General features: G+C 30.7%; 3 protein-coding genes across 5 annotated transcripts; all 3 read right to left on the bottom strand.

Moving 5' to 3' along the window:
- Window positions 1–970: 970 nt before the first annotated feature.
- LOC108559452 lies at window positions 971–1,551 on the bottom strand. Its single transcript, XM_017916747.1, has 2 exons — window positions 1,451–1,551; window positions 971–1,389 (listed from the first exon to the last, which is right to left on the bottom strand). Exons 1-2 carry the CDS (start codon window positions 1,502–1,504, stop codon window positions 1,042–1,044), a joined length of 402 nt encoding a protein of 133 aa, XP_017772236.1. The 5' UTR covers window positions 1,505–1,551; the 3' UTR covers window positions 971–1,041.
- Window positions 1,552–4,067: 2,516 nt separating this feature from the next.
- On the bottom strand, window positions 4,068–4,624 carry LOC108559453. The gene is made up of 2 exons (XM_017916748.1): window positions 4,525–4,624; window positions 4,068–4,471 (listed from the first exon to the last, which is right to left on the bottom strand). Exons 1-2 carry the CDS (start codon window positions 4,576–4,578, stop codon window positions 4,115–4,117), a joined length of 411 nt encoding a protein of 136 aa, XP_017772237.1. The 5' UTR covers window positions 4,579–4,624; the 3' UTR covers window positions 4,068–4,114.
- Window positions 4,625–10,229: 5,605 nt separating this feature from the next.
- LOC108559454 lies at window positions 10,230–13,565 on the bottom strand. Of its 3 annotated transcripts, none has more exons than XM_017916752.1 (3): window positions 13,488–13,565; window positions 11,193–11,606; window positions 10,230–11,131 (listed from the first exon to the last, which is right to left on the bottom strand). In XM_017916752.1, the coding sequence occupies exons 2-3, from the start codon at window positions 11,267–11,269 to the stop codon at window positions 10,669–10,671; spliced, it is 540 nt and encodes a 179-aa protein (XP_017772241.1). In that variant the 5' UTR covers window positions 11,270–11,606; window positions 13,488–13,565; the 3' UTR covers window positions 10,230–10,668. The 3 variants fall into 3 exon arrangements, with proteins under 3 accessions (XP_017772241.1, XP_017772238.1, XP_017772240.1); XM_017916749.1 differs by having other exon boundaries at window positions 13,414–13,492; XM_017916751.1 differs by lacking the exon at window positions 13,488–13,565 and having other exon boundaries at window positions 11,193–11,868.
- Between the last annotated feature and the right edge of the window lie 898 nt (window positions 13,566–14,463).

The following is a 14,463-nucleotide window of genomic DNA, read 5'->3' as shown; positions in this document are numbered from 1 at the left end:
TGGGGAATCTAGGAAGTATCGATATATTACTATGGTTTTAGCCGTTTGGCTGTAATTCGTGTTTAAACCAAAAAACTTCGTCGCTACTTTTTGCACCACGCTAATAAAAACCAACAACTTTCTTGCGCTCTCTGGCATCAATGAAATTCGCCCAGTACCTTATATCAACTTATGATCCATTTCACAACCTCCTTGATAATCAAGCATCAGATCAATAACCTTCTTGGATTTTTTAACATTCAAACTTATAAATTAGAAGAAATTCTCATTAATATAATCGTTTTCGTAATTAATTCAACTTAAAAATTAATTAAAAACATCTTTCGTCATTCTATTTACTAATAATGATATTAATCACACTTAAAAGAGAATGATTTAACTGTAAACAAACTCTTTTGTTTGCTAAATTGATAAATAACAATGTATGATTGAAATATAGAAGAGAAGAAAAAAAAAAAAGAACAAGCTAAATTATAAATATTTCCATCAAATTTTACGCAATGTTTATACTATACACGAAAAAAAATATATACATTGTTTTCTGATCGTGAGACTTCCTTCTTGATGTTAGATGAAAAGTCTTCGTTCTTCGTAGGAATGTGAACTACTTCTTTATTACTATTATATTTTTTTTTTTTACATAATCCACATTCTTCTCCAGTTATTATTGTTGTTCATTGCACGAGAAATTGTTCGATTTCTCGTTTTCAGCAAACCATTTCTACATGTTATTATTGCGTTCACAATTAATTGTATGTTAATTGATTACATCGTAATTTTAATGATTGTTGAACAAAAATCAAATAAAATTTGATTTAATTGAACGTAATTGAAAATCTGTAACAATTTGTCTCATTGTTTCTGTTGAAGACGTTACAAGAAAAAGTGTAATATTTTCATATAGTTTCATGTCTGTAATTATGATTAGACGATTTTGCTGTACATTATTGTTAAGAAAAGAAACACAAAACATAATAATATAAGTTTATTTATTCAAATAACATTACTGTTGTATTCTCAAAGTGAAGATTGAAAATCTCTTTATATTTCAGTCATATTTAAATTGTTATCGATGATTGCGATCAAACATTTGACGAATTTGAAAGATCTCTTCTCGCCGCCCGTCTCCTTCTCCGCATCGACAACGCAACCATTCAACATCGTCTTGAAATAGTCCAGAAGGTGCGTCAAGAAGTTCTTCTCCGCAAACTTTCCATCTTCGTCCATGAATTCCATCTCTTTGGCCATGCAGAAAGTGTAGTCCAGGAATTTCGGATGATCGACGAACTCACCCATCATCGATTTCACGACTAATTCATCGTCGACGTTGGTGGAATTCACGCAGTGCTCTGAAAATTCGTTGACTTTCGTTTTAAATTCGGTCCAACCCTGAAACCAAAATTAACAAACTCAACGATCCTTTTTTTCTTTGTTACATAACAGGACTTACCTCGCCCGAAACTAGCGTAAAAGCTAAAGCTATAACTAAGAGAACTCTCCTCATGTTTAGACGTGATATTTTTAATTGAAGATGTGCATGAACTGTTTGCTTTTATATCGGGAATTGTTGATAAAGTTGTTATGACATTCGTTGGCAATTAAGAAATATTCTAGATAAATCGGAGCGTGTTTATTATAAATATACTTCTAGATAAATCAAAGTGCGAAAATGCATCGAATGCATAACAAAAACATGAGATTCCTAAATTCTAAACTATATGTAGGTTTTCGTACGTCTTCACGTTTTCATAAATTATTCAAAACTTATAAATCGTAGAAATTCGATTAAGGATGATAATTGAAGCTGAATATTTGTGGAATAAAAGGTGTTTATTGTTATATTTGTAACTTTAGACGTTTGGCTGTAATTAGCAGTCAAATATGAAAGAACGAAAAATTAAGTTTCGTAAAAGCATTGTCTTCACGTTTTCATAAATTACTCAAAACGTATAAATTGTAGAAAGTTGATTAAGCATGAGAATTGAAGCTGAATATCTACGGAATCAATGGTGTTTGTTGTTATATTTATAGCTCTAGACATTTGGCTGTAATTAGCAATCAAATATGAAAGAATGAAAAATTAGGTTTCGTAAAAGCAGTGTCTTCACGTTTTCATAAATTATTCAAAACGTATAAATCGTAGAAAGTTGATTAAGCATGATAATTGATGCTGAATATTTGTGGAATAAAAGGTGTATGATGTTATGTTTGTAACTTTAGGCGTTTGGTTGTAATTAGCAGTCAAATATGAATGAACGAAAAATTAAGTTTTGTAAAAGCAGTGTCTTCACGTTTTCATAAATTATTCAAAAGGTATAAATCGTAGAAAATTGATTAAACATGAAAATTGAAGCTGAATATTTGTGGAATAAAAGGTGTTTGTTGTTATATTTGTAACTTTAGGCGTTTGGTTTTAATTAGCAGTCAAATATGAAAAAATGAAAAATTAAATTACGTAAAAGCAATGTCTTCACGTTTTCATAAATTACTCAAAACGTATAAATCGTAGAAAGATGTTTGAACATGGAAATGAAAGCTGAATATTTGTGAAATAAAGAGTGTTTGTTGTTATATTTGTAACTTTAGGCGTTTGGTTGTAATTAGCAGTCAAATATGACAGAACGAAAAATTAAGTTTTGTAAAAGCAGTGTCTCACGTTTTCATAAATTATTCAAAACTTATAAATCGTAGAAAGTCGATTATACATGAGAATTGAAGCTGACTATTAGTGGAATAAAAGGTGTTTGTTGTTATATTTGTAACTTTAGACGTTTGGTTGTAATTAGCAGTCAAATATGAAATAACAAAAATTTAAGTTTCTTCACGTTTTCATAAATTACTCAAAACGTATAAATCGTAGAAAGTTGATTAAACATGAGAATTGAAGCTGAATATTTGTGGAATAAAAGGTATTTGTTGTTATATTTGTAACTCTAGACGTTTGGCTGTAATTAGCAGTCAAATATGAAAGAATGAAAAATTAAGTTTTGTAAAAGCAGTGTCTTCACGTTTTCATAAATTACTCAAAACATATAAATTGTAGAAAGTTGATTAAACATGTGAATTGAAGCTTAATATTTGTGGAATCAAAGTTGTTTGTTGTTATATTTGTAACTTTAGGCGTTTGGTTGTAATTAGCAGTCAAATATGAAAGAACGAAAAATTAAGTTTCGTAAAAGCAGTGTCTGTAAGTTCTCATAAATTATTCAAAACGTATAAATCGTAGAAAGTTGATTAAGCATGAGAATTGAAGCTGAATATTTGTGGAATAAAAGGTGTTTGTTGTTATATTTGTAACTTTAGGCGTTTGGTTGTAATTAGCAGTCAAATATGAATGAACGAAAAATTAAGTTTCGTAAAAGCAGTCTTCACGTTTTCATAAATTAGTCAAAACGAATAAATCTTAGAAAGTTGATTAAGCATGAGAATTGAAGCTGAATATTTGTGGAATAAAAGGTGTTTGTTGTTATATTTGTAACTTTAGACGTTTGGTTGTAATTAGCAGTCAAATATGAAAAAATGAAAAATTAAGTTTCGTAAAAGCAATGTCTTCACGTTTTCATAAATTATTCAAAACGTATAAATCGTAGAAAGTCGATTAAGGATGAGAATTGAAACTGAATATTTGTGGAATCAAAGGTGTTTGTTGTTATATTTGTAACTTTAAGCGTTTGGTTGTAATTAGCAGTCAAATATGAAAGAATAAAAAATTAAGTTTCGTAAAAGCAATGTCTTCACGTTTTCATAAATTACTCAAAACGTATAAATCGTAAAAAAATGTTTGAACATGGAAATGAAAGCTGAATATTTGTGGAATAAAGAGTGTTTGTTGTTATATTTGTAACTCTAGAAGTTTGGCTGTAATTAGCAGTCAAATATGAAAGAATGAAAAATTAAGTTTTGTAAAAGCAGTGTATTCACGTTTTCATAAATTACTCAAAACGTATAAATCGTAGAAAGTCGATTAAGGATAAAAATTGAAGCTAAATATTTGTGGAATCAAAGGTGTATGTTGTTATATTTGTAACTACATACGTTTGGCTGTAATTTATTAAACATTAATGAAATTAAATTGTAGACAATATTCATTTATTTACTAAATAAAGTACATTAATTAATCAAAAGCGTTCTTTGACATATTGACGTCGTTTAGAAAACTATCCTGCAAACATCTCAAATAGATGAAAGATCTCTTTCCATTTCCCGTCTCCTTTTCGCTCTCAGCTTCGCAACTCTTCAGCATCGAGTGAACATTATCCAGCAGATTGGTCAGCAAATTCTTCTCCTTGAAATTCCCTTCGGCATCTAAGATGTTCATAGCTTTGGTCAAGCAGAAGGTGTAATTCATGTATTTCGGATCCTCGACGAATTCACCTTTCTGCGCTTTTGTAATCAAATCCGGATCGACTTGACTCGATTCTTTGCAATTCTGGGCATTGTTTGACAACTTCAGTTTCAACTCGCTCCAGGCCTAAAGATAAATTGGAAATATATCAAAAAATGAACATATTTCAAAACACTTACCTCAGCCGAAATCAGAGTTATAGCTAAAACAACAACAGCAAGAACGATCCTCATCTTTCAACTCAATTACTTTAATTGCGTTCAAATATCAAACGTAGTGCTCTTATATATAGAGAGAAATTTCAAATGTGCATCGAAGATTGCGATAAAACGTATTGCGAAATCTTCACTTGATAACAGTTCCTTGTTTACAAATAACAAATTAGAATGTTTATTAGTCGACAATCTCTATTTTATAGTATTTCTTCACAAAATAATAGTTCATTTGTTTTCTATGTCTAATTCGTCAATTCATTTTATTTCAAAGCCTACTTTAAAAACATTTGTAGGACACACTTGTTTTTTTTTAAGCAAATATTTTATTGAAAATTAATTTCTAATGCATTTGTTTCTTATGCCTAATTCGTCAATTCCTTTCAGTTCAAAGCCTACTTTACAATAATTGGTGAGATACAGACATAAGAAACATGTCTAATTCTTCAATTAATTTCATTTTAAAGCCTACTTTACAAACATTTGTAAGATACACTTGCACTTGTTTTTGTTAATGAAATTGTTGTCTAATTCATTAATTCATTTATTTCAAAGCTTACTTCCCAAAAATTTTGAATACAATTGTTTTTTTTAAGGAAATTCTTGTAATGAAAATCAATTTCAAAGTTAATACTACTCTGAATTTTTAGTTCTAATGCATTGGTTTCTTATGTCTGATTCGTCAATTCCTTTCATTTCAAAGCCTACTTTACAATAATTGGTGAAATACACTTGCACTTGTTTTTTTAAGGAAATTGTTGTCTAATTCGTTAATTCATTTATTTCAAAGCCTACTTTCCAAAAAAGTTTGAATACAATTGTTTTTTTAAGGAAATTGTTGTAATGAAAATTAATTTCAATTTTAACTTTTAATTTTTAGTTCTAATGCATTTGTTTCTTATGTCTAATTCGTCAATTCATTTTATTTCAAAGCATACTTTACAAACATTTGTAAGATACACTTGCACTTGTTTTTTTTTTAAGGAAATTATTGTCTAATTCGTTAATTCATTTATTTCAAAGCTTACTTTAGAAAAAGTTTGAAAACAATGGTTTTTTTAAGGAAATTGTTGTAATAAAAATCAATTTCAAAATTAATACTGAATTTGTAGTTCTAATGCATTTGTTTCTTATGTCTAATTCGTCAATTCCTTTCATTTCAAAGCTTACTTCACAAAAATTTTGAATACAATTGTTTTTTTTAAGGAAATTGTTGTAATGAAAATCAATTTCAAAGTTAATACTACTCTGAATTTTTACTTCTAATGCATTTGTTTCTTATGTCTGATTCGTCAATTCCTTTCAGTTCAACGCCTACTTTACAAACATTTGTAAGATACACTTGCACTTTTTTTTTTTAATGAAATTGTTGTCTAATTCGTTAATTCATTTATTTCAAAGCCTACTTCTCAAAAACTTCGAATACAATGGTTTTTTTAAGGAAATTGTTGTAATGAAAATCAATTTCAAAATTAATACTGAATTTGTAGTTCTAATGCATTTGTTTCTTATGTCTAATTCGTCAATTCCTTTCATTTCAAAGCTTACTTCACAAAAATTTTGAATACAATTGTTTTTTTTAAGGAAATTCTTGTAATGAAAATCAATTTCAAAGTTAATACTACTTTGAATTTTTACTTCTAATGCATTTGTTTCTTATGTCTAATTCGTCAATTCCTTTCATTTCAAAGCCTACTTTATAAACATTTGTAAGATACACATGCACTTGTTTTTTTTTAAGGAAATTATTGCCTAATTCGTTAATTCATTTATTTCAAAGCTTACTTCGCAAATAATTTTGAATGCAATTGATTTTTTAAGGAAATTGTTGTAATGAAAATTAATTTCAATTTTAACTTTGAATTTTTAGTTCTAATGCATTTCTTTCTTATGTCTGATTCGTCAATTCCTTTCATTTCAAAGCCTACTTTATAAACATTTGTAAGATACACTTGCACTTGTTTTTGTTAATGAAATTGTTGTCTAATTCATTAATTCATTTATTTCAAAGCCCACTTCCTAAAAAATGTAAATACAATTGTTTTTTTAAGGAAATTGTTGTAATGAAAATCAATTTCAAAGTTAATACTCTGAATTTTTAGTTCTAATGCATTTGTTTCTTATGTCTGATTCTTCAATTCCTTGCATTTCAAAGCCTACTTTATAAACATTTGTAAGATACACTTGCACTTGTTTTTGTTAATGAAATTGTTGTCTAATTCATTAATTCATTTATTTCAAAGCTTACTTCCCAAAAATTTTGAATACAATTGTTTTTTTTAAGGAAATTCTTGTAATGAAAATCAATTTCAAAGTTAATACTACTCTGAATTTTTACTTCTAATGCATTTGTTTCTTATGTCTAATTCGTCAATTCCTTTCACTTCAAAGCCTACTTTATAAACATTTGTAAGATACAGTTGCACTTGTTTTTTTAATAAAATTGTTTTCTAATTCGTTAATTCATTTATTTCAAAGCCTACTTTACAAAAATGTTGAACACAATTGTTTTTTTAAGGAAATTATTGTAATGAAAATCAATTTCAAAGTTAATACTACACTGCATTTATAGCTCTAGTGAATTTGTTTCTTATGTCTAATTCATTAATTCCTTTCATTTCAAAGCCTACTTTACAATAATTGGTGAAATACACTTGCACTTGTTTTTTTTTAAGGAAATTGTTGTCTAATTCGTTAATTCATTTATTTCAAAGCCTACTTTACAAAAATTTCGAATACAATTGTTGTTTTTTTTTAAGGAAATTGTCTTATGAAAGGATATAGAAATAAAAACGTCACTCGCACTTTTCTCGTATTCTTTATTTAACCGTTTAAAAGTCAGTGAAGAAAATAATATTAGTATAAATAAAAAATAATTACAAAATATGTTTATATCTCTCTGTATCTCTAAAACTCCTCTCATCCTCTTCACATAACCATCATCGTTATCATCATCATCATCAACATTCTCTTCAGTATTCTCTCGGTGTGTTTGTGTTTTAGTGTATAGATTTATTGTGTTTACAGTTGCGACAATCAAATTTGGACAAAATCGCTGTAACTCAAAAACACAAACGAAATTGTACACGTACTTATTATTAATAATAATAATAATATTCACTATATTTCACATATATATAAAAAAAAACACAACGTGTATATTCAATATATATTGTTAACTATACAGTAAATCAATGGACACGAAACTAACTTGATTACACGAATGATTTCTAAATAAACAAACATAAATTTGCAATTTTGTTTTCTCGAAATTTGGCAATTTGGACCACCAATTTTGGCGCGTTCTTTTGTTTCTAGTTTTGTTTGTAGCTTGATTTTGAACAGGTTTTTGGCCCTCAACTCAGTGTGTATATTAATATGTCTTCTGTTTTAGTCATTTGTGTAATGTAGTGTGTGTATTTTGTTATGTTTCATATATAAAAATAAGTATTTCATACTAGACAAATCCAAAGAACATAATCAGAGGAAATGGTGCTTTTGCTTGCTTCTTAATTCTCTTCCTTCGCTTCCGTTATTTCTCCTTTTTTAAAGTTTATTATTATACAATTTTCCTTCTCTTAAATCATCTAAATCTCTAAATATTTACACAATATATATAAATAACACTTGCATCTTCTTCATAATCTCTCCTTATTTTCACACGCGCTTTTACAGCTTAATTCTGCACGACAACAGTTTTTTTTTTCGTTTTGTTTTGAATTCAGTTTAGAAGCTTTCGGGGGAAGAATTTATCAAGAGAGCGGGGATTTATCAACAGAACTTGTTCTTTTTTTATTTTCATACAAACTATTTTTGCAAGTAAATTTATCTTTCATTCATTTAAATCGAAATTTCTAAAATTCACTTATTATAGCCTAGCCAACTTTACTTGTGTTTTTTTTTTCTTTTTTCATTCTCATTTCTGCAACTTTAGGATTCGCTTATTTCTACACTTGCGCAAAGAACAAAACGCTTTGCACGAGATTTCAATTTTGAACACATTTTCACTTAGTTTTTGTTTTCTCCTTCATCTTTAGGAACGGATTGTTTTTTTTTCTTTAGTCCTTGTAATTTTCAAAAAATGAAATAATCTGATGTTACAAAAATCTTTAAAATAAAACCAAAATATGATTGATTTCTTTTGTTTTAAAGAACGTTTTTTTTTCGTCTAACGAATCAATTGTTTCTAATATTTGTTTAGAATCTAGTGGCAACGAAACAATGTTATGTCATCTTATGGTCTAATTGAATGAAGGCTTCTTACAAAATCTAAAATCATTTGTTTGTTTTTTTTTGTTCATTTGTTTCTTTTGTCATTAAATAATTAATAATCAATTTGTTTTTTTCTCTTCTTCATTTGTTTCAATGCATCATCAATCGATTGTTTCATTAAGAAAAAAACATGAATGAAATCCATTGCCGAAAGTTAAATTAATCCAAGAATTTCTTCGCAAAAATTCCCTTTAATTGTTAAGGCAATATTAATCGACGTAGCGTTGAAAACTTTTGTTTTATTTCCCTTTCCAACGCACAAAGCAAGCGCTGGAAAACAAAAATTATTATTGAAAAGACAAATAAAAATAAAAAATCTTTTTCTTTCTTGTTGTTGTTGTTTTTTTTTGTTTGTTTTATTATTATTATTCTTTTTAATACTTTTTATATATATATATATAATGATGATTTGTAAGAAATAATCGTGTATAATTATAATATAATAATAGTAATAATAAAAAGCTCCTTTCGTTTCGTCCGAAAAAAAAAAACAATTAGAAAAGAAATATCATCGAGTGGAATAACAAATTTTTTGTAAAGCTGCTGTTTCTTCGTTCATCATCATAATTATCATCAAAATATCGTACATAAATTTACACATTACACAAAATAAATTATTGGATCGTAGTTGCTACAGGCATTATAAATTAAAACAAAACAGAAAAACAAATAAACATATTAATTGCATTGACGATTTGATTTAAGTAGAATATAATATAATTTTGTTTTGTTTCTTTAATAAACAAACAAAAAATACAAACCTTTCTCAAAGGTTTGATTTCTCATCTTCTTTTATAATTTACATATTTTCAAGTCAAGTCAAATAAATGTCCCTGCTTCTCTTTCTCAACCAAATCGATTCAAATTCAATTAATTAAAAAAAACAAACAAAATAATTAATAATTTTTAAAAATTTGATTTGACCAACGATGTTATTTCTTATTGTTCAAAACTTTTACAAACTTTATACTTATATAAAATGAATCAAAAAAAAACAAAAATAATTTGAAATTTACTAAACAAAAGTATTTCGAAATGATTGAAATCGAAGGTGGAGAAAGAAAACGCAGGGAATCGTTCGTTTTTCATTTTTTCTTTTGACTTAGATCACATACAAAATAATAATAATTTAAATAAACAATAATAATAATAAAAACAAATAATATTTAAAAAATATATATACGATATTTAGTAATTATATAAATTAATTTATATATATTTGCTTTCCTCTTTAAATATTTAAATATATATACTATGTAGTTGTAGTTCTTTTGAAGAGCACAAAATTAAATTTAAATTAGATTTAGACCAGGCCTTTTTTGCACCGCGTTTTCTCTTATTTTTTTTTCATTCAAATCGATTGGTGGTAATCAAATGGTCGGCTTCAAGATATGTTTCCCTTTTTTTTTAATTACGTTTCTCTGAAGACGATCCTCTTCATTATACACTTATTAATTTTTTTTTTGTACTAAAACTTAAGGATTATTATTATTATTTGAAGAGCTGCGTGAAGCCAGAGAGAAGATAAAATAAATTAGTATTTTTGTGTGTGTGTGTATGTATGTGTGTGGCTGGTAAAAGCGTCTCAAAGCACATCTCAGCTTCGCAATATACTTTTTTTTCTCCATTTTTTTTCCTTGTTATGTATGTACATATGCATCGATATATTTTCTTGTTTGAAATCTATACATATATTGGTGGATATGTATATACATAATGTACTCATAAATATATAATATATGTATTTTTTTTTCTCTCGTCCCGTCCGGGATTTTCTTGTTCTATAAAATATATAACAACAAAGTCTATTGACTAAAAAAGAGGCTCTCTTCGTAATAGTTATTGTATCACACAGCATTTACACTTGGGTTTCTTTTTGATGACGATGTGCTCGACCTGCGAGGCGTCGCCTGGCTGACCGGCGGTTCCTCTCTGCACGTCCACCGGATCAGACTTCTTCGCGGCGGCGGCGGCGTTGTTGTTCGGCCCATCCTTTGCGTTAGCCGAACCGTTCTTAGCGCTCTTCGGCGTGGACGTCAGAGGTCGAGAATTCACCTTGTCAGAGACGACGTCGCCTGCTGCTGCTGCTGTCTTCTTGCTGTTGATGTCCTGCTGCTTCAGCAGAGGGTCGTTGCTGTCAGGAATGTCGTCGTCCTGGTGGTGGCCGGGCGGCGACGGGGACGCGTTCCCGCCGGACGTTGGCGTTATCGGTTTTCCGCCCTTGATCATCTCGACTATCTCATCGGCCTCCCTGCTCAGATCACCGCCCGGTCTGAACGGATTGTCCCATCCGCTCTCCACGCTGCAAACAACAACAACAATATCAAAAATCCATCCAACAAAGCAATACAAAAATTGAGCACCGTCCGTGGACTTCATCCCTCGGTACTTTGACCACGTAGTAGAGGACACCGCCGTGAGAAGCAGCCATACTAGGCATCACTTTCCAAACGCGCGCGAGATAAAGAGATACACACGCAAAAAAAAATCCGCAAATCACATAACCGAAATTATATCTTATCCTTTTTGACCTCTCCGGGCGCGCACAGATCAACTGGTGTTGCTTTTACCCAGTGCAAACCGAATTAACCGACTGATCTCTTCCTTCTACTGCGTTTTTCCTTCCTCGACACATACACACAGTCGAAAACTTTCGGATCGCTCTGGACCACGTCCAAAAACTGTCCTCCTTTTCCTCTATATCTCTCTCTCTCTCCTGTTCGCTCCTATTTTTAGACCTCCGTTCTCCTCTCTTCGAGATATTTCGCGCTCATCCTCTATTTATACATTACCAATTTTCCAATTAATTTTATCAACAAACCTTATAAACACACTCAAACCAACTAATAACCTTTCTATTTCTTCGTGACTCACACCCTCATCTATCTAAAGTACAAACCGCACGATAATGACCCATTCCCTCTTTTATCACCTCATATTGCATTCGAAATCAGATCAAAGTTTCAGCTCAATAACTTTTTTCTCTAATTTACTACACAAATAGCAATCGAAACCTAGAGTGTATATTAGGATATTCCAAAACACGAGCGAACTACTACATGGTTATATAATCATTTATTCATATAATCGCAAATTGTATACTAATAATAATTGCTATAAATTTAACTTGTTAATGAAAAACTTACTTATCTCAGTATTCATAAAAATCAATGATTATTTGTATGTTTTAACGGTGAAACAAAGATGATTTTTGCGCTTTTTCCTCTAATTTACTACACAAATAGCAATCAAAACCTAGAGCGTATATTAGGATAATCCAAAACACGAGCAAAATATTACATAGTTATATAATCATTTATTCATATAATCACAAATTGTATACTAATAATAATTGCTATAAATTTAACTTGTTAATGAAAAACTTATTTTTATAGCAGTATTCATAAAAATCAATGATTATTTGTATGTTTTAACGGTGAAACAAAGATGATTTTTGCGCGTGATTCAATTGAGGAAAGTTATTATTGGCAGTAAAGTTCAATGCAATTCGGGGCCTCCTCTATTCCTAATTGGCAAACGCCATTGATCGTCCGAGCAAGGCCACCTACGAAATGAATGACAGACTAGTCACCGTTGGCAATGAATTTTCTTTAATCAAATGCTTATGATGTCTTCAATATGCAACAAAAATGCGTTCCAATATATTTTAATACAAAACAATTTATAGAAAACTTTACATTAACAGATTTTATAAATTTCATTGTATAAGAATGAACATTTTAGAATGTAAGGCAAGGCGAGTGCAATATGAGATCATCGTCAAACGAAAGGTCACGGACGTTGCGGGGACTAAAAGCAAAGAATGAAAAGCAAACAATTAAACTAGTTTATTGCGTGAAATGGCGAAAAATATTGAGATCGATGAAGAGACAAGTAGGAGTAGTTGTTTCGTTGCAGCGAATTTGGGTCAAAGTGGCGGAAATGAGGCGGAAGGAAGGAAGAAGCTTCGGTGACACAAACACATTAAGTCGAAGTCTGCAAACATGCAGAGAATTCCTGCCCCCGGCGACCTAAAGCCAACTAAAATCCACCCTCCCTTTCGACCCAGTTCACAGTTAATGGCATCAAACGATTTTGCAATTATATGGTAACATTTAACCCATATTTCACAATCAATCAAAGAATGCACATTCTTAAATATTTCATCAAGTAATAGTATTAATAAAAATAGTAGTTTACTGTTATTTTAATTGTAATTTAAAAAGACTACTATTTTCATCTTTCTTAAAGTTGTAGTGTTAATGTAGATGAAATTGGTAGATTATAGTAAGTATAATTTTTAAATTAGTGAATAAAGTAGTGTTGATGTGTGTGCGTATTGGGAATGGATTACATGGTGAAATATAATCGATACAGTTTTTCTGGCTTTTGTTGTTATGTAGGTCAGAGGTGACCTGGGGGTTGCAGTAGGTCGACAATACGTTAGGAAATGAATGCTGTTAATGGAAACAATTGAAGGTAATTAGGCGTGTGGGCGTAGTTTGAAGAACAAATGCGCAACAAATGAATGAATGATGTAGTGTGAGTGTGTGTGTGTGGGGGAGATGAATGCAATATATTTACGGATTTTAATCGAATATAACACTTTGAAATCGAAGAGGAGGAGAACAAGAGAATCAAGAGAGGTGAGGTGTTACACGCGAGGGTTGGTGGTCGTTTCAGAACCGGAACCGGAAGAACGAAGTTGCAGCTGCTGCAGCTCCATAACCACAGACACTACTACAACTACTACACCGAGGACTGCACTGGTAGAGGCAGAGCGCGGACCCCCAATGATGAATCGATTGCTGCCGACCGGGGCTCTCCTCCTTCATCCTGGCCAACTCATCGCGTTGCATGAGGAGGAGGAAGAGGAGGAAGGACGAAAGGTGGTGGTGGTGTAGGAGGCGGCAAACGCGTGCGCCTCAAATGCAGGCCAAACGCACACACACACACACACACAAGTAAAACATGAATTACGTCATAGATGCAATTAGATCAACAACTGCCATTTATATAAAACGACGAAAAGAATATATGGTCGAAGGGTGTCTTTTCCTCTTGGCAATACATGGAAATTGCGCAAAGCATAAGAAACATGCATGTGCTTGAACTGGTGGAAAAGGGGATGATGACGATGCGCGAAATCCTCAAACACGTCTGACCCACTGCCCTACAAATCTGTACTCCATCTATCCCCTAACCGCACATAAAACCTAATTGAGGACGACGGATTGAAGCCATCAAGCAAACAAACTCAACACACATGCACAAAAAAAATCAATCCACTTCAATTAATCCTCTTACACACTTATCGCATAACTTAATCCAGTGGTTTCCAAACTTGATGTATGTAATCATTTGGCGCCTCCCCGCACCATTTTTCAACTTTGAACGCGTATTACAGCAATATGGATAAAAGCACAGTAATAAGTCAATACTTGCTGCATTCCCCAAACATTCAGCTTTCATATGCATCTTTTGGATTCATTCTATCTATTATAGTTATCAAGTAAATCAATGAAATGTGAAAACACTGATTTTTCAAACGTTTTAATTTCAATTTTTCAACTTTGAACGCGTATTACAGCAACATGGATAAGAGCACAGTAATGTATCTATACTTGCTGGATT

Source organism: Nicrophorus vespilloides, unplaced genomic scaffold (genome assembly GCF_001412225.1).
Source record: "Nicrophorus vespilloides isolate i.1.1-1 unplaced genomic scaffold, Nicve_v1.0, whole genome shotgun sequence".
In the NCBI taxonomy this organism is placed as follows: domain Eukaryota; kingdom Metazoa; phylum Arthropoda; class Insecta; order Coleoptera; family Silphidae; genus Nicrophorus; species Nicrophorus vespilloides.
This window is presented reverse-complemented; position numbering and strand designations above follow the sequence as displayed.

Excerpts from the sequence above, each read along its gene's own strand:
- LOC108559454 (XM_017916752.1), bottom strand. The coding sequence starts at position 11,269 with ATGCCTAGTATGGCTGCTTCTCACGGCGGTGTCCTCTACTACGTGGTC. Across the intron at positions 11,132-11,192 it reads AGGGATGAAGTCCACGGACG|CGTGGAGAGCGGATGGGACA; the intron begins GTGCTCAATTTT and ends TGTTGTTTGCAG.
- LOC108559452 (XM_017916747.1), bottom strand. The coding sequence starts at position 1,504 with ATGAGGAGAGTTCTCTTAGTTATAGCTTTAGCTTTTACGCTAGTTTCG. Across the intron at positions 1,390-1,450 it reads TTACGCTAGTTTCGGGCGAG|GGTTGGACCGAATTTAAAAC; the intron begins GTAAGTCCTGTT and ends TTTTGGTTTCAG.
- LOC108559453 (XM_017916748.1), bottom strand. The coding sequence starts at position 4,578 with ATGAGGATCGTTCTTGCTGTTGTTGTTTTAGCTATAACTCTGATTTCG. Across the intron at positions 4,472-4,524 it reads TAACTCTGATTTCGGCTGAG|GCCTGGAGCGAGTTGAAACT; the intron begins GTAAGTGTTTTG and ends ATTTATCTTTAG.